Source organism: Tyto alba, unplaced genomic scaffold (assembly GCF_018691265.1).
Source record: "Tyto alba isolate M040663 unplaced genomic scaffold, T.alba_DEE_v4.0 Super-Scaffold_16, whole genome shotgun sequence".
In the NCBI taxonomy this organism is placed as follows: domain Eukaryota; kingdom Metazoa; phylum Chordata; class Aves; order Strigiformes; family Tytonidae; genus Tyto; species Tyto alba.
The window spans coordinates 16,111,123-16,126,054 of NW_024881278.1; the positions used below are offsets into that span (position 1 = coordinate 16,111,123).

Genomic DNA, 14,932 nt, shown 5'->3' on the forward strand with positions numbered 1-14,932 from the left:
GGAGGAGTGCAATCACAGCGTGGAAAATAAAAAGGCTTGGCGCGCGCGCTGCCCCTGTCCAGCTCGACAAAATACGGGCAGCAAAATGCGTTTCTTCCAGTATCCAGGCTTTTGTTAAAAGCAGTGTCGGCAGAAAAAAGTATGAACTGCGTAGAAATGCAGAGATTCAGCCGTTTCCTCGGCCTCGGAGAAGAAGGAGCAAATGGGTGGCTGGAGGCGAAGAGCCGGGGGGGGGGGGGGGGGGGGCAGCAAATGCCGGTGCCTGAGGTGGGGTGAGGGTCTCAAGCTTTTGGCTGACCCGGGGTGCCTGCCCGTGCCAGCTGCCTGGTACCAAACTCGTGAGACCCCCCACTCCGAGAACTCCCCTCCCAGTCACTTTGGGCGACACGCGGCTGAGAGGCAGCTACAACATCACGGAACAGGCTGGAGTGGCCCACGGTCACGTCATCACGGGTCTCACCTCACAGGCAAAGCAAGAGCCTTGGCTGTTGATTTCCCTCCAGCTCCACCGTTCAGGCTTGCAGGGATCTGAAGGCCAAACTCACAAACAGAAATTTTTAGGATCAGTGTGCTGAGACCAAAATCCTGGCAGGCAGAAGATGGGGAAGCTCAGTGCTGGGCATTTCTGAGAGATTCAGACAGCCTGGCCATGATGGATTACTGGAAGTACTACATCAACAGCATCTTGGCGGACAGGAACGCTGAAGATGTGGCTGTCGTGGGCCTCTCTGACAACAAGTGCGTGTGGGTGGCCAAGCCAGGAGGGCTGCTCACAGCCATCTTGCCCCAAGAAGTGGGCTTGATCACAGGCCAGGATCGGAAAATGTTCCTGCTGACAGGAATCACCATAGCTGGCAAAAAGTGCAGTGTGATTTGTGACAACATGCTGGTGGATGAAGACAATGCGATGGACATCAGAAGCAAAGGCAGTGACAGCAGATCCATCTGTATTGGCAAGACCCCCAAAGCCCTGATCTTCCTCGTGGGTGAGAAGGGAGTCCGTGGAGGAGCCCTCATGCAAAAGGTCCATGATATGATTGTGGGCATGAAAGCATGAAGCAAATACTGCCAAAGAGACAGACATCTTCTCCCTGAGCACGGGGGCACGGTCGTTGCTGTACCAGAGAAGGGAAATAAACCAAATTTTATTGCAGATGTCTTTGCCTGCTGCTTTCAGGTGGAGGTTGCTGGGCAAGCAGCAGTGCTGGGACACTTAACAGTCTACCTGTCCTGCTGTGGTACAGACAGGAGTAACGTGCATTGCTCATCAGGATACTTGGTATTACTTGAGTGGTCTCCCAGCCATCTTGGGTAGTTGCTCGCTGTTATTCTCATTTTCCTGACTGATTTCGGGGTGAAAGTCTCTGATAACATTAGCTTTGGGAAAGGGCAGGAGGGAGGGCAAAGGGATTGCCACTTTGTTCACCACTTGCTGTTTAAATCATGCTTTAATGCCAGTTGTGGTTTTTGAGACCTTTCTCCTACATGTAAGCCACAACACAGGACTTGTGTTTATTTTGAATTTGACCCTGGAACAAGTCCAGTTTGTTCTGGAGATTAACTACTGATCAGCAGAGCCTTGTGCTGCTGTTGGACTGTGTGGGAGGCACATGCAGAGATAGTCTGCCACCTGCTCACCTTCCACATCATTTGAAACCCCTTCTTATGCTACTTTACTGAGCAAATTGGGTTTTTTTATAAGTTGCCTGTCTTGCGTCTGTGGCATGGGGATCTTCTGAAGGTTGCTTCCTTTCCATCCTGCTCAGTCACACTGGCCTCAAGATCGCAGGTCCCTGTAAGCCCACCCAGGACTCTGAGGAGGATGAGGAGTTGTGCGAAGCACTGCAGATTCCCTCCTCCATTCACCAGCACAGCCCTCCCCTCCTGCTCCCACAGGCCAGTCTGAAACAAGGCAGAAGTGGTGTGCTTGGGATGGGACTGACGCAGGGAAGACTCGAGGGGTATCTCTGGCAGGGCCAATCTCCTCACACATGGGTTTTCCTTGCTCCATGGATCCTGGCAGCTGTGGCAGCTGCCTGGCTGTGAACCCGAGCCCACCACACGCCATCCTGCTGCAGCACAGATGGGCTGTGACCACTCACCATGGGGAGACACCCTGTCCTCCATACCCCTGGCACCCCCCCATTGCACCAGGTAAATTATAGGTGCTAAACTGCTTGGTCTGGTTTGACCAGACCTCTCCCACCACCTTTAAATTGTTGACCCACTGAGTCAAAAATAATTACTCGTGATGACTTACGACTCTGCCACAGACAGGAGAGGAGAGCCAGCCCTGCTGAGCAGACTGAGAGCCCTTGTGTGCTCTTTGAGAACCATTAATCTTCTCATTTAACACGGAGTCAATATTTTGTAATTTAATCAAATTCACACAGAGATATTTAATCTGTAACTGCATTCACAAGAGCAGAAGAACGCTGTTAGGGGAACTAAGCATCTAATGTGTTAGATGTTCAACAAAACTGCAGTGACTCTAATCAGTAAGCACTGTCTGATAAGCAGTGCTTACAAGCATGAATCAAAACAAGTTAACAGGAGTACTAAAGGGATAAAACCACAAAAACACAAACTGATTTTAGAATCTAAAAGCAATACATCAAATGCAATAAATGAAAAAAAAATATTTATGCTGGCCACAAGTTTTTTAAAAATCATGGGCATTCCTGAAAAGCATTAATGCTTATTTTCACAAGCTTAAAGAAAAAATGAGTAACTATCTCCTGTGATTTCTTGAGCACTGGTAATATTCTCCACTGCGCAAATCGCGAAACACATAAGGCTTTTGCCCTCAGAACTTTCAGCCTAAAAGGCATCAAAACGACAGGATTTGGAATAAGAGGAAAAAAAATTGGATTATTTACTGCTTGCTTCCTTCTTCTGGGTGCCAGAGAATATAGGGATGGAGTGCATACATACTTTACCAGCATAAGAATTCGGGGAAGTATGGACCTGTGTAGTGTGATGGTGTTGTGAATAGCTACAGCTCCTCCCTAGTTACACATTATGGGCAGTGTACAAAACCAGATTCTTTCAGTTTGAAAGACTTGTTAACTAAATTCGGAAATAACTCACCTCTTCTAACAACTGCATGTTAATTTAGAGAAAAAATTATTTCTAAATCCAAGAAGGATCTTAAACTTTAATTTCCTAAATCTACCAGCCTGGAGAATAAAGAGATTTTGTTCAGACCAGCTCTGAAAAGCAGCTGTTATGTTCAGCCCTGAGTCTTGGAGACTATGGCATGAAGCAGCTTGAAGAGGAATAACAGAAGGCAGCAGCATCTGCATAATCTCTCCTCTCCTGCTGTGATACAAGGAATATAAAATTAGAAATAGCTGCAGAGGGTGTGGTTGTGGTTTAACATTTCAGGTCTAAAACTACAGGAAAGCCCTCTTCACCCATACACCAGGCACCTCTCAAAAAGCATCCTGTAAATAGCTTGACCAGCAGGTTTGTTTAATCCTCCATCCCAGGCACACCTGTGCTTACCTAGGAGCCACCAAGTCCTTCTGCTGCAAAGCAATGTGAATAGAGCCATTCAGACAAAATGTAGGTACTGCTTTTGTTACAATCCAAACACAGCCTCTTGTGTGACAGAATTGTATTTGCTATAGCCAGAGTGGGCACGGCAAACCTGCAGCTAAAAGGAAATGACCATGTTTTCAATTGCTTATAACTTCATCAAACTTAAGGACAGTTGTGCTAAAATTCTCTGTACCAGGTTCTTGTCTCGGGCTTCTTAAAACGTGTCCGATCTGATCAAGGATTCACAGTGTCAATCCCACAGCAAACTGGGGCTGGGCGCTCTTAGTCACAAAAGCGGGTGATGCTGGCGTATCTTGAAATAGCATGGTGTCACCTCAGAAGCATCCACATGGCCAATTTTTGAGTGGAACAAATTTTATGGAAAAAGTAATGTCATATCTGCCTTTAGATGCAGTAGGCAATTGGAGGTAATTCTTCTAGAGGCAAACCTAGACTCTTTTATAGCAGCAGCTCAATCAGAGGTCTAAGGTGAATGAGGAAGAAAGAGTTGAAGAATTTTACTTGTTTCACTAAAAAAAAAAGACAAGTGACTGGGGATCTTGCAGATCTTCAATCTGTGCACAGTGCTGTAGTTAGGAAAGGCATAAAATACTGCTCTGAGGGGGAGATTTGGATGGACATTACAAAAAAAATATCTCAGTGGCAAAGACAGCAAAATGCCGCCCTAGATTAGGTGACAGGGTGTTAACTTGGAGCTATATGTAGTCTGAGCTTGGCTCAGTGAAGGAATAGGGTTAAATGCCCACACCAGGGATATGCCAGTTATTTTTCCAGTGACTCCCTGATAATACAGCAAAGGGCAGGGATGAGGGGATGACATGGCTAAGTACACGCAGTCATCCTACGCTGATTTCAACAAGACATGATAAAAATTATATTACATACACACAAGTTACATCCTTCTTCCAAACTTAGAACAAACAATAAATTCAAAAGACTCCTTCATAGAGAGGAGGTGAGGACAAAAGCATTGCTGTTTCCTCTTAAAATCTTCAAGGAAATCAGAGTTCAGTGAGTCATGTACTAGAAATGAGCTCAGTGAAATTCATGTATGGAAAAATCTCAGGCAAATAATTGTCAATTATAGAATTAAAAATAGAGTCATTAATGATAGATGCGTTTTAATGGAGCGAGAGCAATGAAATAAAGGGAACTTTTTTTGTGAGGCTTTACCTACACAGGGAATTATAAATACATAAAAGCCAGGCAAGTTGGTAGGCTACTTTGCTCAATGTCCAGTCATATAGGAAGATGAATTGAAAATTGTCTTTTTCCTCCAGTCAAATGCTAACCTTCAGTCTCTCTAAATTCACCAGGACTATACAGAAATTGTTGTGCCAAACAAATGTTTGGCCCAGTATTAACTGATGCAGGCTAATGACGTTACAAGTTCTCCTCATGTTCTGTAAATGTGATTTTCCAGGTGAATAGAATACCCATCAAGCAGCTTTACGAGTCTAAATAGTCAGGGTAGAGCTGCATGTCACCTGGGGGAGCAGGTAAGGACCAAAGGAGAGGCTTTACTGGGGAGCAGTGCATTTATTCTGCAGCACAGGGACTAACACACTTCTGCGGCTATGGCTTATCAGCCATCACGGCGGAGGATGGGATTCACCAAGGACAGGAAAGTCTCCACCCTAATTCAGGCACAGCTGAAAAAACAATCTGATGATAGCTTAGTGTCGCAGGAAAGGAAGGAGCAAGGATTCCTTTACGGGCAGCAGGAATAGTGGAATACAGAAAGCATGAAGAGGCAAGTACACACGGTGTGCTGGAGCTGGGGTCCAAGGCAGCTCCTGGGGGAGGTCATTCCAGTCTGCCGACCTCCGTTCCTCCAGTGTTTGCAGTTACACAATCTATCTTAAGCAGTTGTGATCTCTCCAGCAGAAGATGAGATTCAGGAACAAGAAGTGGCTGTGGCTAATCCCCTTCCCTCTTGTGAAACATCCTTAATGCATGTTTTTAAGGCACAGCAAGAACCTCAGGGCAAAGTGTAATGCAGTTTTAGGTGTTGAAGGAAAAAAAACACCAGAGCAGTGTTCTTATGGCTTTGCTTTTGAAACACTTGAATATAGCAGGCTCAGGATTCAACTGGGTAGAAAACACTGGTATACAGAGACACACAGTACACTGCTGGGACCCAACATCCTAAAGATGAGTCTGGACAAACGAGGAGGCCAACCTAGGGGAGGACAGGAAATCCCTGCGGGAGATGAGGCAGAACAGCCAGGCAGCCTGACAAGGCTGGAAATCTGATTTTTTCCCAGGAGATGGCACTAAAGGACAATTGCCTTTCAGGCAGCATAGTGCAAAGAAACGGAAACTTTGCTGGGGGCCAGACTGTTCCCTCAAGCAGTTTGTGCTGCCATCTTCGCAAGTCTCTCCTTGTTATCAGAAACAAAGTTCTATTCTTAGTGTCTGTGCTTTTAGCAAGGCTGAGGATATCAGTTTTCTACATCTTCATATGGTAGGCAAATATAAGCTTTCTGCTTACCGTGACAGGATCCCACTCATAGCCTCACAGTCACCCAGGCTGGAAGGACCCCGGGAGGTCTCTCCTCCAGCCTCCTGCTCACAACAGGATCAACACTGGATTTGCACCAGATTGCTCTATGCTTTGTACAGTCATGCCTTGAGAACCTCCAGGGACAGATACTTCCCAGCCTCCTGAAGTAACCTCTTCTTAATTATTATATTAGTGGGGTTTTTGCCCCCTTGTATCCAGCTGGAAACTCCCCAGTTTCAATTTATGACCATGGCCTCTTGCTGTCTGGCTGCGGACTTCAGTAAAGAGCCTGGCTCCATCTTGTTGGCCACCCCTTCTTAGGTTTTGAAAAGCTGCTGTCAGGTCCCTCCTAAGTCTTCCGTCCTCCAGCTGAACAAGCCCACAGCCCTGAGCTTCCCCTCATAGGCAATGCAGGATTTAGGAAGGAGCACCACCCTCTCTGAGCTCAGGCTAGACTTCACTCCAACAGGCCTGGCAGCCTGACACTACTTCCTACAAGGAGAAGGAAGGGGAGAAATTTATTCCTTCACTTTCTTTTAATATAATTATCTCCATTAACCTACAAACTCTCTAGGATCTCCTGCTCCTTGAAGAAAAAGGATTTCCAAAGCACACTTTGTACAGGTAACTTCAGCAACTTCATATACATTTTAGGACCAGTTTTGTCTCAGAAGAGGCCAGTGCCTACTTAACAAGGGACTCAGGATACAACAAAAGAGACCACTGCTTTTACAGCACTCCAACACAAAACCTACCCTCTTGCCAGCCTTGCAGACAGGCAGAGGACAGAAAGGTCATTCATCTCTGAAGTGAACCTTGGCCTGGGACTGGTAAAGCCCTGGAAGAGCCAGAGTGATTTGATGTACGGCTCTCCTTGGTGACAGCACTTCAAAAGCAAGCTGTGCAAGAGTGCTTCCTTGCTACGAATGTTGCAGGACAAAGGACAATAGCTGTGATTCCTCTGCCATTTCCTCAGAGCTTATGGTAAACCAGAGTAGTAATTAAATGCTCTGGCAAAACCAGCAGAAGTAAGCTTTATTGTACTCTGTGACTCATTAGGCAGGCACTAGGAATAATCAAGGATTTAATTTAAAAGGTACTTGCCAGGCTGTCACGTTAGTGGAGCTCATTCCTGAGAGAAGCTTGGATGAGTTGACTGCTTCTTGTCACTCTTGCATGTGCTTTCCGAACTTATTTATCCTGCCATTTGTTACAGAGCATGGTGAAAGGCAGGAAGAAATGTGAAGGGAACCAGATAGCACAGTAGCACACCACTGAAAACAAAAACCTGTGAGGTAAAGCGATGGGTGGAGGCGCCAAGCAAGTGCCTGAAGGGAGGAACAGATTTCATCCAAACGAAATCCTCCCCGTGTACCCACTATACCATAACATCCACTACATCCCACCTCCGTCTACAAGAGGGTCAACGTCTGTTTTGTTCCTCAAACAAACAGGAGATAAGCTACAGACAAGTCCATTTTAACAAAAGAGCCTTCCGGGCTTGGCACGCTGTCAGGGCTGCCCCGGAGCGCCCAGCCTCCTCACCGTCACCCGCTCTCCTCTGAGCCGCTTGCAGACTTCCAGCACAGCAGCTCTGCTTCAGAGGGAGGCTGCCACTTCTTGTCTGATGCTGAGTTCATCAGGGAATATTTCGTCAGCTCTCATGTCACCGAGACAACATTTAGCAACAGGGCTGCAGGATCTGTCCTGTCCCACCTGTTTGCACCGTAGCTGAGCCAGACCTGGCACAGCAGGAATGCTGCCTTGATTGACAGGAACTACAGCCCTCTGCCATCCACCCTGCCGCAAAGTGAACCTCATCCCCCAGATTCAGATTCTCTAGACACTGCTGCGGGAGCTTGGATGGTGGAGAGGATAGCAAAGCCTCAGGCCAAGGCTTGGCCTCACAAATTCACTTTACCAGCTGAGGAATGAGTTACTGCTTAAGGAGAGGTGATAAACAGCACTAATTGGTAGCTTCAGTGAGAACTATCAGTTCATTCTGAGGAAGGAAAATAGGCTGGCATGAATCACCTGGTGGATTATAGCAACAGCATAGGTTCCTTGCTTTCTTTTTCTTTGTTTTGGGTCTATTTTAGAAACACCATTCAGCAGAAGCTGACTCACTAACACGCATCAAGCTTTTCTCTTCTCAGGCTCACATAGAAACACCATTTACCTATCATTCAGGTTCTGTATGGATGGCAACCGGGTTATTCCCTTAAAGTTGCATCATGCAAGCAGAGACTATACGTCAGCAGGCAAAAGTCAGTGGTAACCACTGCGCTGAGCAGTTCACAAGCTAAAGTTCATGTTTACCTTTGCGGAAAGTCCCTGCACTGAATGTGCAGGACCCTGGCTGTTGCAATGAGGGAGAAGCCTTTCTCTTTGGAGGACATGGAGACAAATAGATGGACGCTCATTTCACACAGAAAAATGGAGACACAAATCCTGCCTGCATTGCTTTAGTCATTTAAAGAAAAGCTCTAATGATTCATGCTGTAAAAGCACTGTAAAACATAAGAGTGGAGTAACAAAACTTGAAGTTAATCCCAAAATATGCAGGCTGATGTGGCATGTGGGTGTTAGGACAGCCCTGTTCTAACTGCAGAAGAGTATCAGTACCCTCTAGCATGCTGGTGGGATTGGAGGGACAGGTCTGTCCCCACAAGGAAACTCGAGAAAAACAACTAAAGGCATGAAATCAGTGGAAAAAAATCCCTTTGCTGCTACTCCTACCCCAGCTCATGCAAGCTTAGATCCTCTGCAGCCTCATCTCCGCACTTTGCCTTTCCTGAGCGTTTCCACCCAGTCTGGACTGTGACCGTATCCTAGAAGGACGTGGAGGCCAGGGGCAGAACAACACAGGGAAGTTTACACCACAGCTTCCCCTCACTGCTTGGGCCACCGCTGAGAAACTACTCCTCTGCACGCTTACTTACGTGTGTAGGTAAACACACAACATCGATTGCATTACTTTTATTTTTAGAAAAGAGAATTAAAAAAAAAAAAAATCCACCTTTGTTTCACTTCCTACATTTAAAAGAAATACAGTGTGGTTTGCTAAGACATGCAAACCCCTTTGTTCAAAAAAGGCAAAGAAAGCAAACAAACAGCATTTTTTTTTCAGGTAAATCAACTCCTTGATTACAAAACCACTATCAAAACTAAAAAGATCTATAATACAGAGAAAGTGGTAGCAGGGAAATAATTTACTGCTATCAGAAAAGAATGATAGAAAACAAAACCAAACCCCACAGAATTCTGAAGGCTCCAAGCCCCCTTGTTCCTGTGTCACCAATACACGATTTACATCCCTGGAGGTGCGACACGGCAGCTGCCCCATCCACACCGCTGAGCTGAGCCATCTGATGTTGACGTCCTCTAGCTACAGCTTCCACACACAGAAATGAAGATGGAGCTGGCAGGTTATTTGGCCCCATTCTTATACAAAACTGTTGTACATTCTTACACCAAACGCTGTATATAGGGTTTTCTCAGATGCAGCTGGTAATCCATTCTTTTTTCCTGGTGAACACCACAGAACTGGGTGTTCTTATGCCCCAGCTTCCAGAATTGGGTATGTCAGATATAAACTCCATTCTCAGCAAAAAAAAAAAAAATATATGCAGGTTTTACAGCAGCAGAGGAAAAGTTTAAAATATTAATCACAGTAAGCCTTTAATGCCCCAAAATCAGAAGACAAATACACCTCATTTTCTTTCTGGATTTTTACATCAGTCTTAAGATGTAAAGGCTCATTGTTTCCAGTGTATGAAGTGAACAAAGTGAACTGTGATGCAGTGAAGCTCTCCATGTCTCAGACCATAGTCCATTTATATCCAACTATATTTTTGAGTATACTCATAACCTTGACCCTCTTGGTGAAAAAAAAAAAGGACATCAGAAAACCAAAGACTATCTTTTCCTGATCCCTCATTTTCTGTTCCCTTGTCCCCTCCACTGCTTTGACAATTCCTCTCAGTAGCCAGACTCAGATCTCCACCTCTTCAGCTATTCCCCCCATCCTTTATTTTCCTTCATTTCTCTCTCCCTCATCTACTTGCTTTTCCATCCATCTTCGGCTCCCTTCCACACATAGCACAGAGCTCTAGAAAACCAACTCATGTCTGAGAACAAACTTCAGCTCAATTACGTGAAGAAGATTATTTCCTCATCCTTGCATTTTTTTGACCCGATCTGACTTAGAAAGCGCTGGAAGTTTTTGCAGAGAAGAGCACTCAGTCCGGGGGAAGGGGCTGGGACCGGTTGTCCAGGAGGTTTCTCAGATGCGGGTCTCAGATTTCATCCTAAGAAAGCAGCACTGGCCTCGCGTCCTGCCCTGCGGGGTGCGGGGAGCTGCGCTAGCGGACGAAGGATGCCACCTGAGCTGCCACTCCAAAGGGAGCCGAATAGGCCGTCGCTAATCCTTGCAGGCCGACCACCAAGTAGCGGCATCCCTTCTGCAGAGCTTTGCCGACGTTCTGCGGAGAGAGACGGGAGAAGGGGGTAAATAAACGGAGAGGTGGTAGAAAACACCTTCACAGTTCTGGCAGCCAGTGGCACTGACCCAGAAAACGAACTTCTCCCACAGCTTGTAAGGCTCGAGCACGAGACAACATTTTACCATCTGGTTTTTTATACAGAAATACACACCCACAGAGTACAGTTAAACCGAATGGATGCAGACTCCACAGGAAGCCAGGCTTTTACGTGGGCTTCTATTCAAGAATAAAATTAGTTTAAATTCACACCTAGTTTGTAGAGGTACATGTTTCCCACACACACATGTTCTAAGTATGTCAGTAACTCTTAAAAGCATGTAAGAGGTTAAAACTGGTGCTGAACAAGAAGGCAGTAAATCATTGTGAATACGTTCACGGAAATGTCATTGCTTTTTGTCAAAACAAGACTGCTTTGATCCAAATAAGAATGTTTTGACCCACTTTCACATCTGTACATGTTTAAGAACTCATCAGTGTAATGCATTAAAGATAATTTGCTACAGATTATTTAAACTAAAAACCGTAATCTAATTTTAATTTCACTCTTGATAGCTTTTGCTCATATGGCTGGTCATGACTGGGGAATTAATACAACGTGGTCAGTTTGGGAGGAATATCAAAACTAAGTGTTAGCAACACTTTATGGTTGTGGGGGACTAGATCAAAGTCATCTCTTATAATATGGAAAACACTGTAACAGAGGTTATACTTTTAATTCTGTGAAATCCAGTCCATATCTATTATATTCCTAGGATTTCTCAAAACTGGATTACAGTGGTACTGACACATGAAAAACTTCAGATGCCATGATGCCACTACATAGCTGAATTTTGCCGTATTTACTTCTATGGAAACTTGCTTGACAGGAGTTAAGAGGGCAAAATAGAAAGGCACCTGTAGCACGGGGCAGCGGAGGAGGCAGGGCTTTCCCTTCCCACATCTGCCCCTGGTCTACTCTGTTGCACTGGCGGCTTCTTTCCTCCTTCCCGTGCTGTGAGACCTCCCTACCCCGGCCTCGCCGAGGCCTTCACGAGTTGATCTTTATTTCCAGAGCCCAACGGGCAAACCTTCCCAGCGGGGGCGTTGTCTGACCGGTACAAAAGGGAACACGCGGGGTCCTAGAAGTGGCCTGTGCTCCACACCACTGTTACAAGCGCCCTTACACCCCCAGCACATACAGCCAGAGCACCGACAGCAAAATCATGAACTGCTGCCACATAACCACCCTCACACAACCGCTCGGTAGCAATCAGGCCTACAGACCTGAGGCCGCTTCGTACTGCGTGTGTTTATTGCAACTTGGAAATCACAGTGTTGGACACTCAAAGTATCAAATCCATCATGGGAGAATTAAATATTCTATTCCTCTCTTTATAAAGCAGTAGTATTTGTGAGGCAGCTCACGACTACGCTGTCATCTGTAAACCCTGAAAATTTCAAAAGTAAGTAACTTTGCCAAGCTGACTGGCATTGTCTACATGTCAGGCATAGCAAGTATATCTTTACCAAAATCATCATTTTTTTAAACAGCGTAATAGAAAGTCACGTCTCGTACTGACATCTGTAATCTCTCCAGTAGGAAAAGATTTCCAGCACCAGACAGGTTTTTCCTACGAACGCTCAAGTTATTTTTTTTTGCTACAAATATCCAAGACATACCTGAGCTGAATTTAAGTGACATGAACTAGAGACAAATTAAATTCTTCCAAATAGCACTTTTGCAACTAAAGGCACCACCCACCCTCCAGGGGAAAAAAACAAAACCAAAACACAAAAGAAACCACCAGACTGCAGGACTTGTGACTTCCCAGACAGGAAAGCTAAAGAACAATTTTGATTCAAAATAGTTGTTACACAATGAAGAACATGCCGCATTTTTTTTCTTTAACTCGTACCGCTGACTTTCAGGGGACACTTAGAAGGTAAACTGGCAAACGAGTGTACTGGAGGGATAATATTACCCTTTCTTTCGGTCACTTAAGTAGAAGGAGGGGAAAAAAAAAAAAAAAAAAAAAGAAAAAAAGCAGGGCGATTAACTGGAAGTTTTAAGGAATAGTGTCAAAACAATGACGCCGAGGGAGATGCAGAACAAAGGCAAAGTACCCGTCACATGGATCAGCTTAGTGTCATTTTCACTCCGAAACGGCAGATTTTCCACCCTCTGACCCAGGCGAGGGTCGGTGTCCCCCCCGGCGAGAGCCCGCGGGGCTGAGCCCCGCCGCCGCGGTGGCCCGAAGGCCGAGGGGGACCCCCGGAGCCCCTCGGAGGAGCCGGTGCCGAGCCCCCGCCGCCCGGCCGGCCCCTTGCCGGGGGTCCCGGCCCCGGCAGCTCCCCGCCCTCACCTTGCCGTACTTCTTCAGCCGCTTCCCGTAGGGCCGCTTCCCGGCGGCCCGCGGCGGGCGCAGCGGCTCGTAGGAGTCGGGCAGGAGGGCGAAGCGCACCTTCCTGGAGGCAGCGCCCTCCTCCTCCTCCTTTTCCTTCTCCTTCTCCTTCTTCTTCTTCTTCTCCCCCAGCGCCGCGGGCCGCGGGACCCCCGCGCTGCCCCCAGCCGCCGCCGCCTCCTCCTCCTCCTCCTCCTCCTCACCGGGCAGGATGCAGACCCGGTCCTCGCCGGCCCCGCGGCGGGAGTACCTACCCCTCGCCTTGGCGCCCAGCCGCGCGCCCACCGTCATGGTGCCGCCGCGCGGAGCTGCGGGCGCTGCCCCTCAGGTGGGGCCGGAGGCGGCCGCTGCCCCTTCCCCGGGGCGGGGCCGGCTGCGGGGGGAGACGCCCCCGGGAACCGGCCCGGGACAGCGGGGCGAGCACCGGCTGCGCTGCGGGAAAGCGCGTCTGGGCTTGCCGGGGGCGGGGGGGGAGGCCGGGGCTCGTTCCCGCCGCAGCCGAGCAGGGGGAAGCCCAGCCCGTCGCTACCGGGCTGCTTCGGCCTCCACGCCGCTGGGGAAACACTGAAATAGCTCCTTCCCGGGCATCGCGTGCACCGCCCCACGCCAGCAAACGGGTTGGGGAGATCGCGCTCTTTACCACTCAAAAAAAAAAAAAAAAAAAAAAAAAAAAAGCGCCAAACTCCCTGGGAATCCCTCTATTTCAGGTGCTCCTACTACTGCCTCGGGCGAAGAGGGCTCCGTTCCGCTGCCCCTGGCCGAGGGGAACGTGCCGGAGCGTTCTTTTAAAGGCAAAGTTTCTCAGTGGGGGGGGCTGACAGCCCCTGGCCTCTGCGGCGGGGTGGGCCGCGGTGTGACCGCTGCACCTCCTGAGCCGGGCTGGGGCGGCGGGGGCAGGTCGAGAAGAGCAAACTGGTGTAGGGAGGATTGATAAAATTTAACTGAAACCAGCTGGTGGATTTCTCAACGTTCGATACGTATACAAATACTTCGGACAAGCAGATGCAACAAGGGGACGGACGATGGATTTTTCTTACTGAGGAGCAAAGCGAGGGACCTGTGTCTCCCCAAGATGCGTCCTTAACAGTCAGCAAGTAAATCCTGCACCTAGGCTAGCTGTCTGCCCCACGGACGGTGTCACCACCCGCCCGGCTCCAGCCAGAGAGCGGTGTGACAGGCGGCCTGGCCAGTCCTCTGGAGGGTGGAAGACGTGAGCGAGGTCTCCGCTCAGTCACTATGGGAGAAGTGCTCTGGCCCTTCCCCTGTTTTCTATTAAAGGCATCACCACTCCTGTTGCCATCATCAGGTTTTTAATTTGAATCTCTGGAAGGCTGAGGTGGAGACCAAAACCCAGGGCAGGATTTCGCGCTCTGAGTACCAGTCCCAAATGTCTTCCTCCAGGGTTTTGGCCATGACAGCGCTTGCAGAACCTGTTTCTGAGCCCCCCACCTTCACGCCCCCAGCTCCTGGAGCCAGATGCTGAACTTGCCCTCCTCCCATGGCTGCAGGTGTGTCCTAAACACGGCAGAAACGGTGAGAGTAGCACCATCAGTCCTTCCCAAGTACCTATTTTAAAAATAATCACATGGGAGGGAGCCTGAAGCAGTAAAGGAGTTAAAATTTTGCATGCTCTGATACACTGCTGTAGATTTTAATGTGCTACTTTCAGATAGTCTGAGGGATGAAGTAATTGCTTGATGCTGAGCAAGTAGCAGCATCAAAAAATAAAATATCAGTAATCTGGGATCTTTCATCTCGTTAACCTCAAACTACCTTGAAAAATTTTAAACAACAAAAAAATGCATTAAATATTTTTCTAGAGCTTTGAAAAGTGTTTGCATCTAGGTTTTCTATTTATAAACCCATTCCTGAATGTATACTTTGCCCCGAATGAGAAGTACAAAGATAACCTGTCTTCTCAAGAGGGCAGGCCTTTCCCCGCAGACTGGGTTTGTACCTCACAAGTATGTTTCATT

At 47.6% G+C, this 14,932-nt stretch overlaps 2 protein-coding genes across 2 annotated transcripts; one reads left to right on the top strand and one right to left on the bottom strand.

The window, feature by feature from the left end:
- The first annotated feature begins 297 nt into the window (after positions 1–297).
- PFN3 (profilin 3) lies at positions 298–1,153 on the top strand. Its single transcript, XM_032989533.2, has one exon. It carries the CDS (start codon positions 650–652, stop codon positions 1,055–1,057), a length of 408 nt encoding a protein of 135 aa, XP_032845424.1. The 5' UTR covers positions 298–649; the 3' UTR covers positions 1,058–1,153.
- Positions 1,154–10,113: 8,960 nt separating this feature from the next.
- On the bottom strand, positions 10,114–13,497 carry CUNH1orf115 (chromosome unknown C1orf115 homolog). Its single transcript, XM_042789630.1, has 2 exons — positions 12,918–13,497; positions 10,114–10,554 (listed from the first exon to the last, which is right to left on the bottom strand). The coding sequence occupies exons 1-2, from the start codon at positions 13,245–13,247 to the stop codon at positions 10,435–10,437; spliced, it is 450 nt and encodes a 149-aa protein (XP_042645564.1). The 5' UTR covers positions 13,248–13,497; the 3' UTR covers positions 10,114–10,434.
- Positions 13,498–14,932: the final 1,435 nt, after the last annotated feature.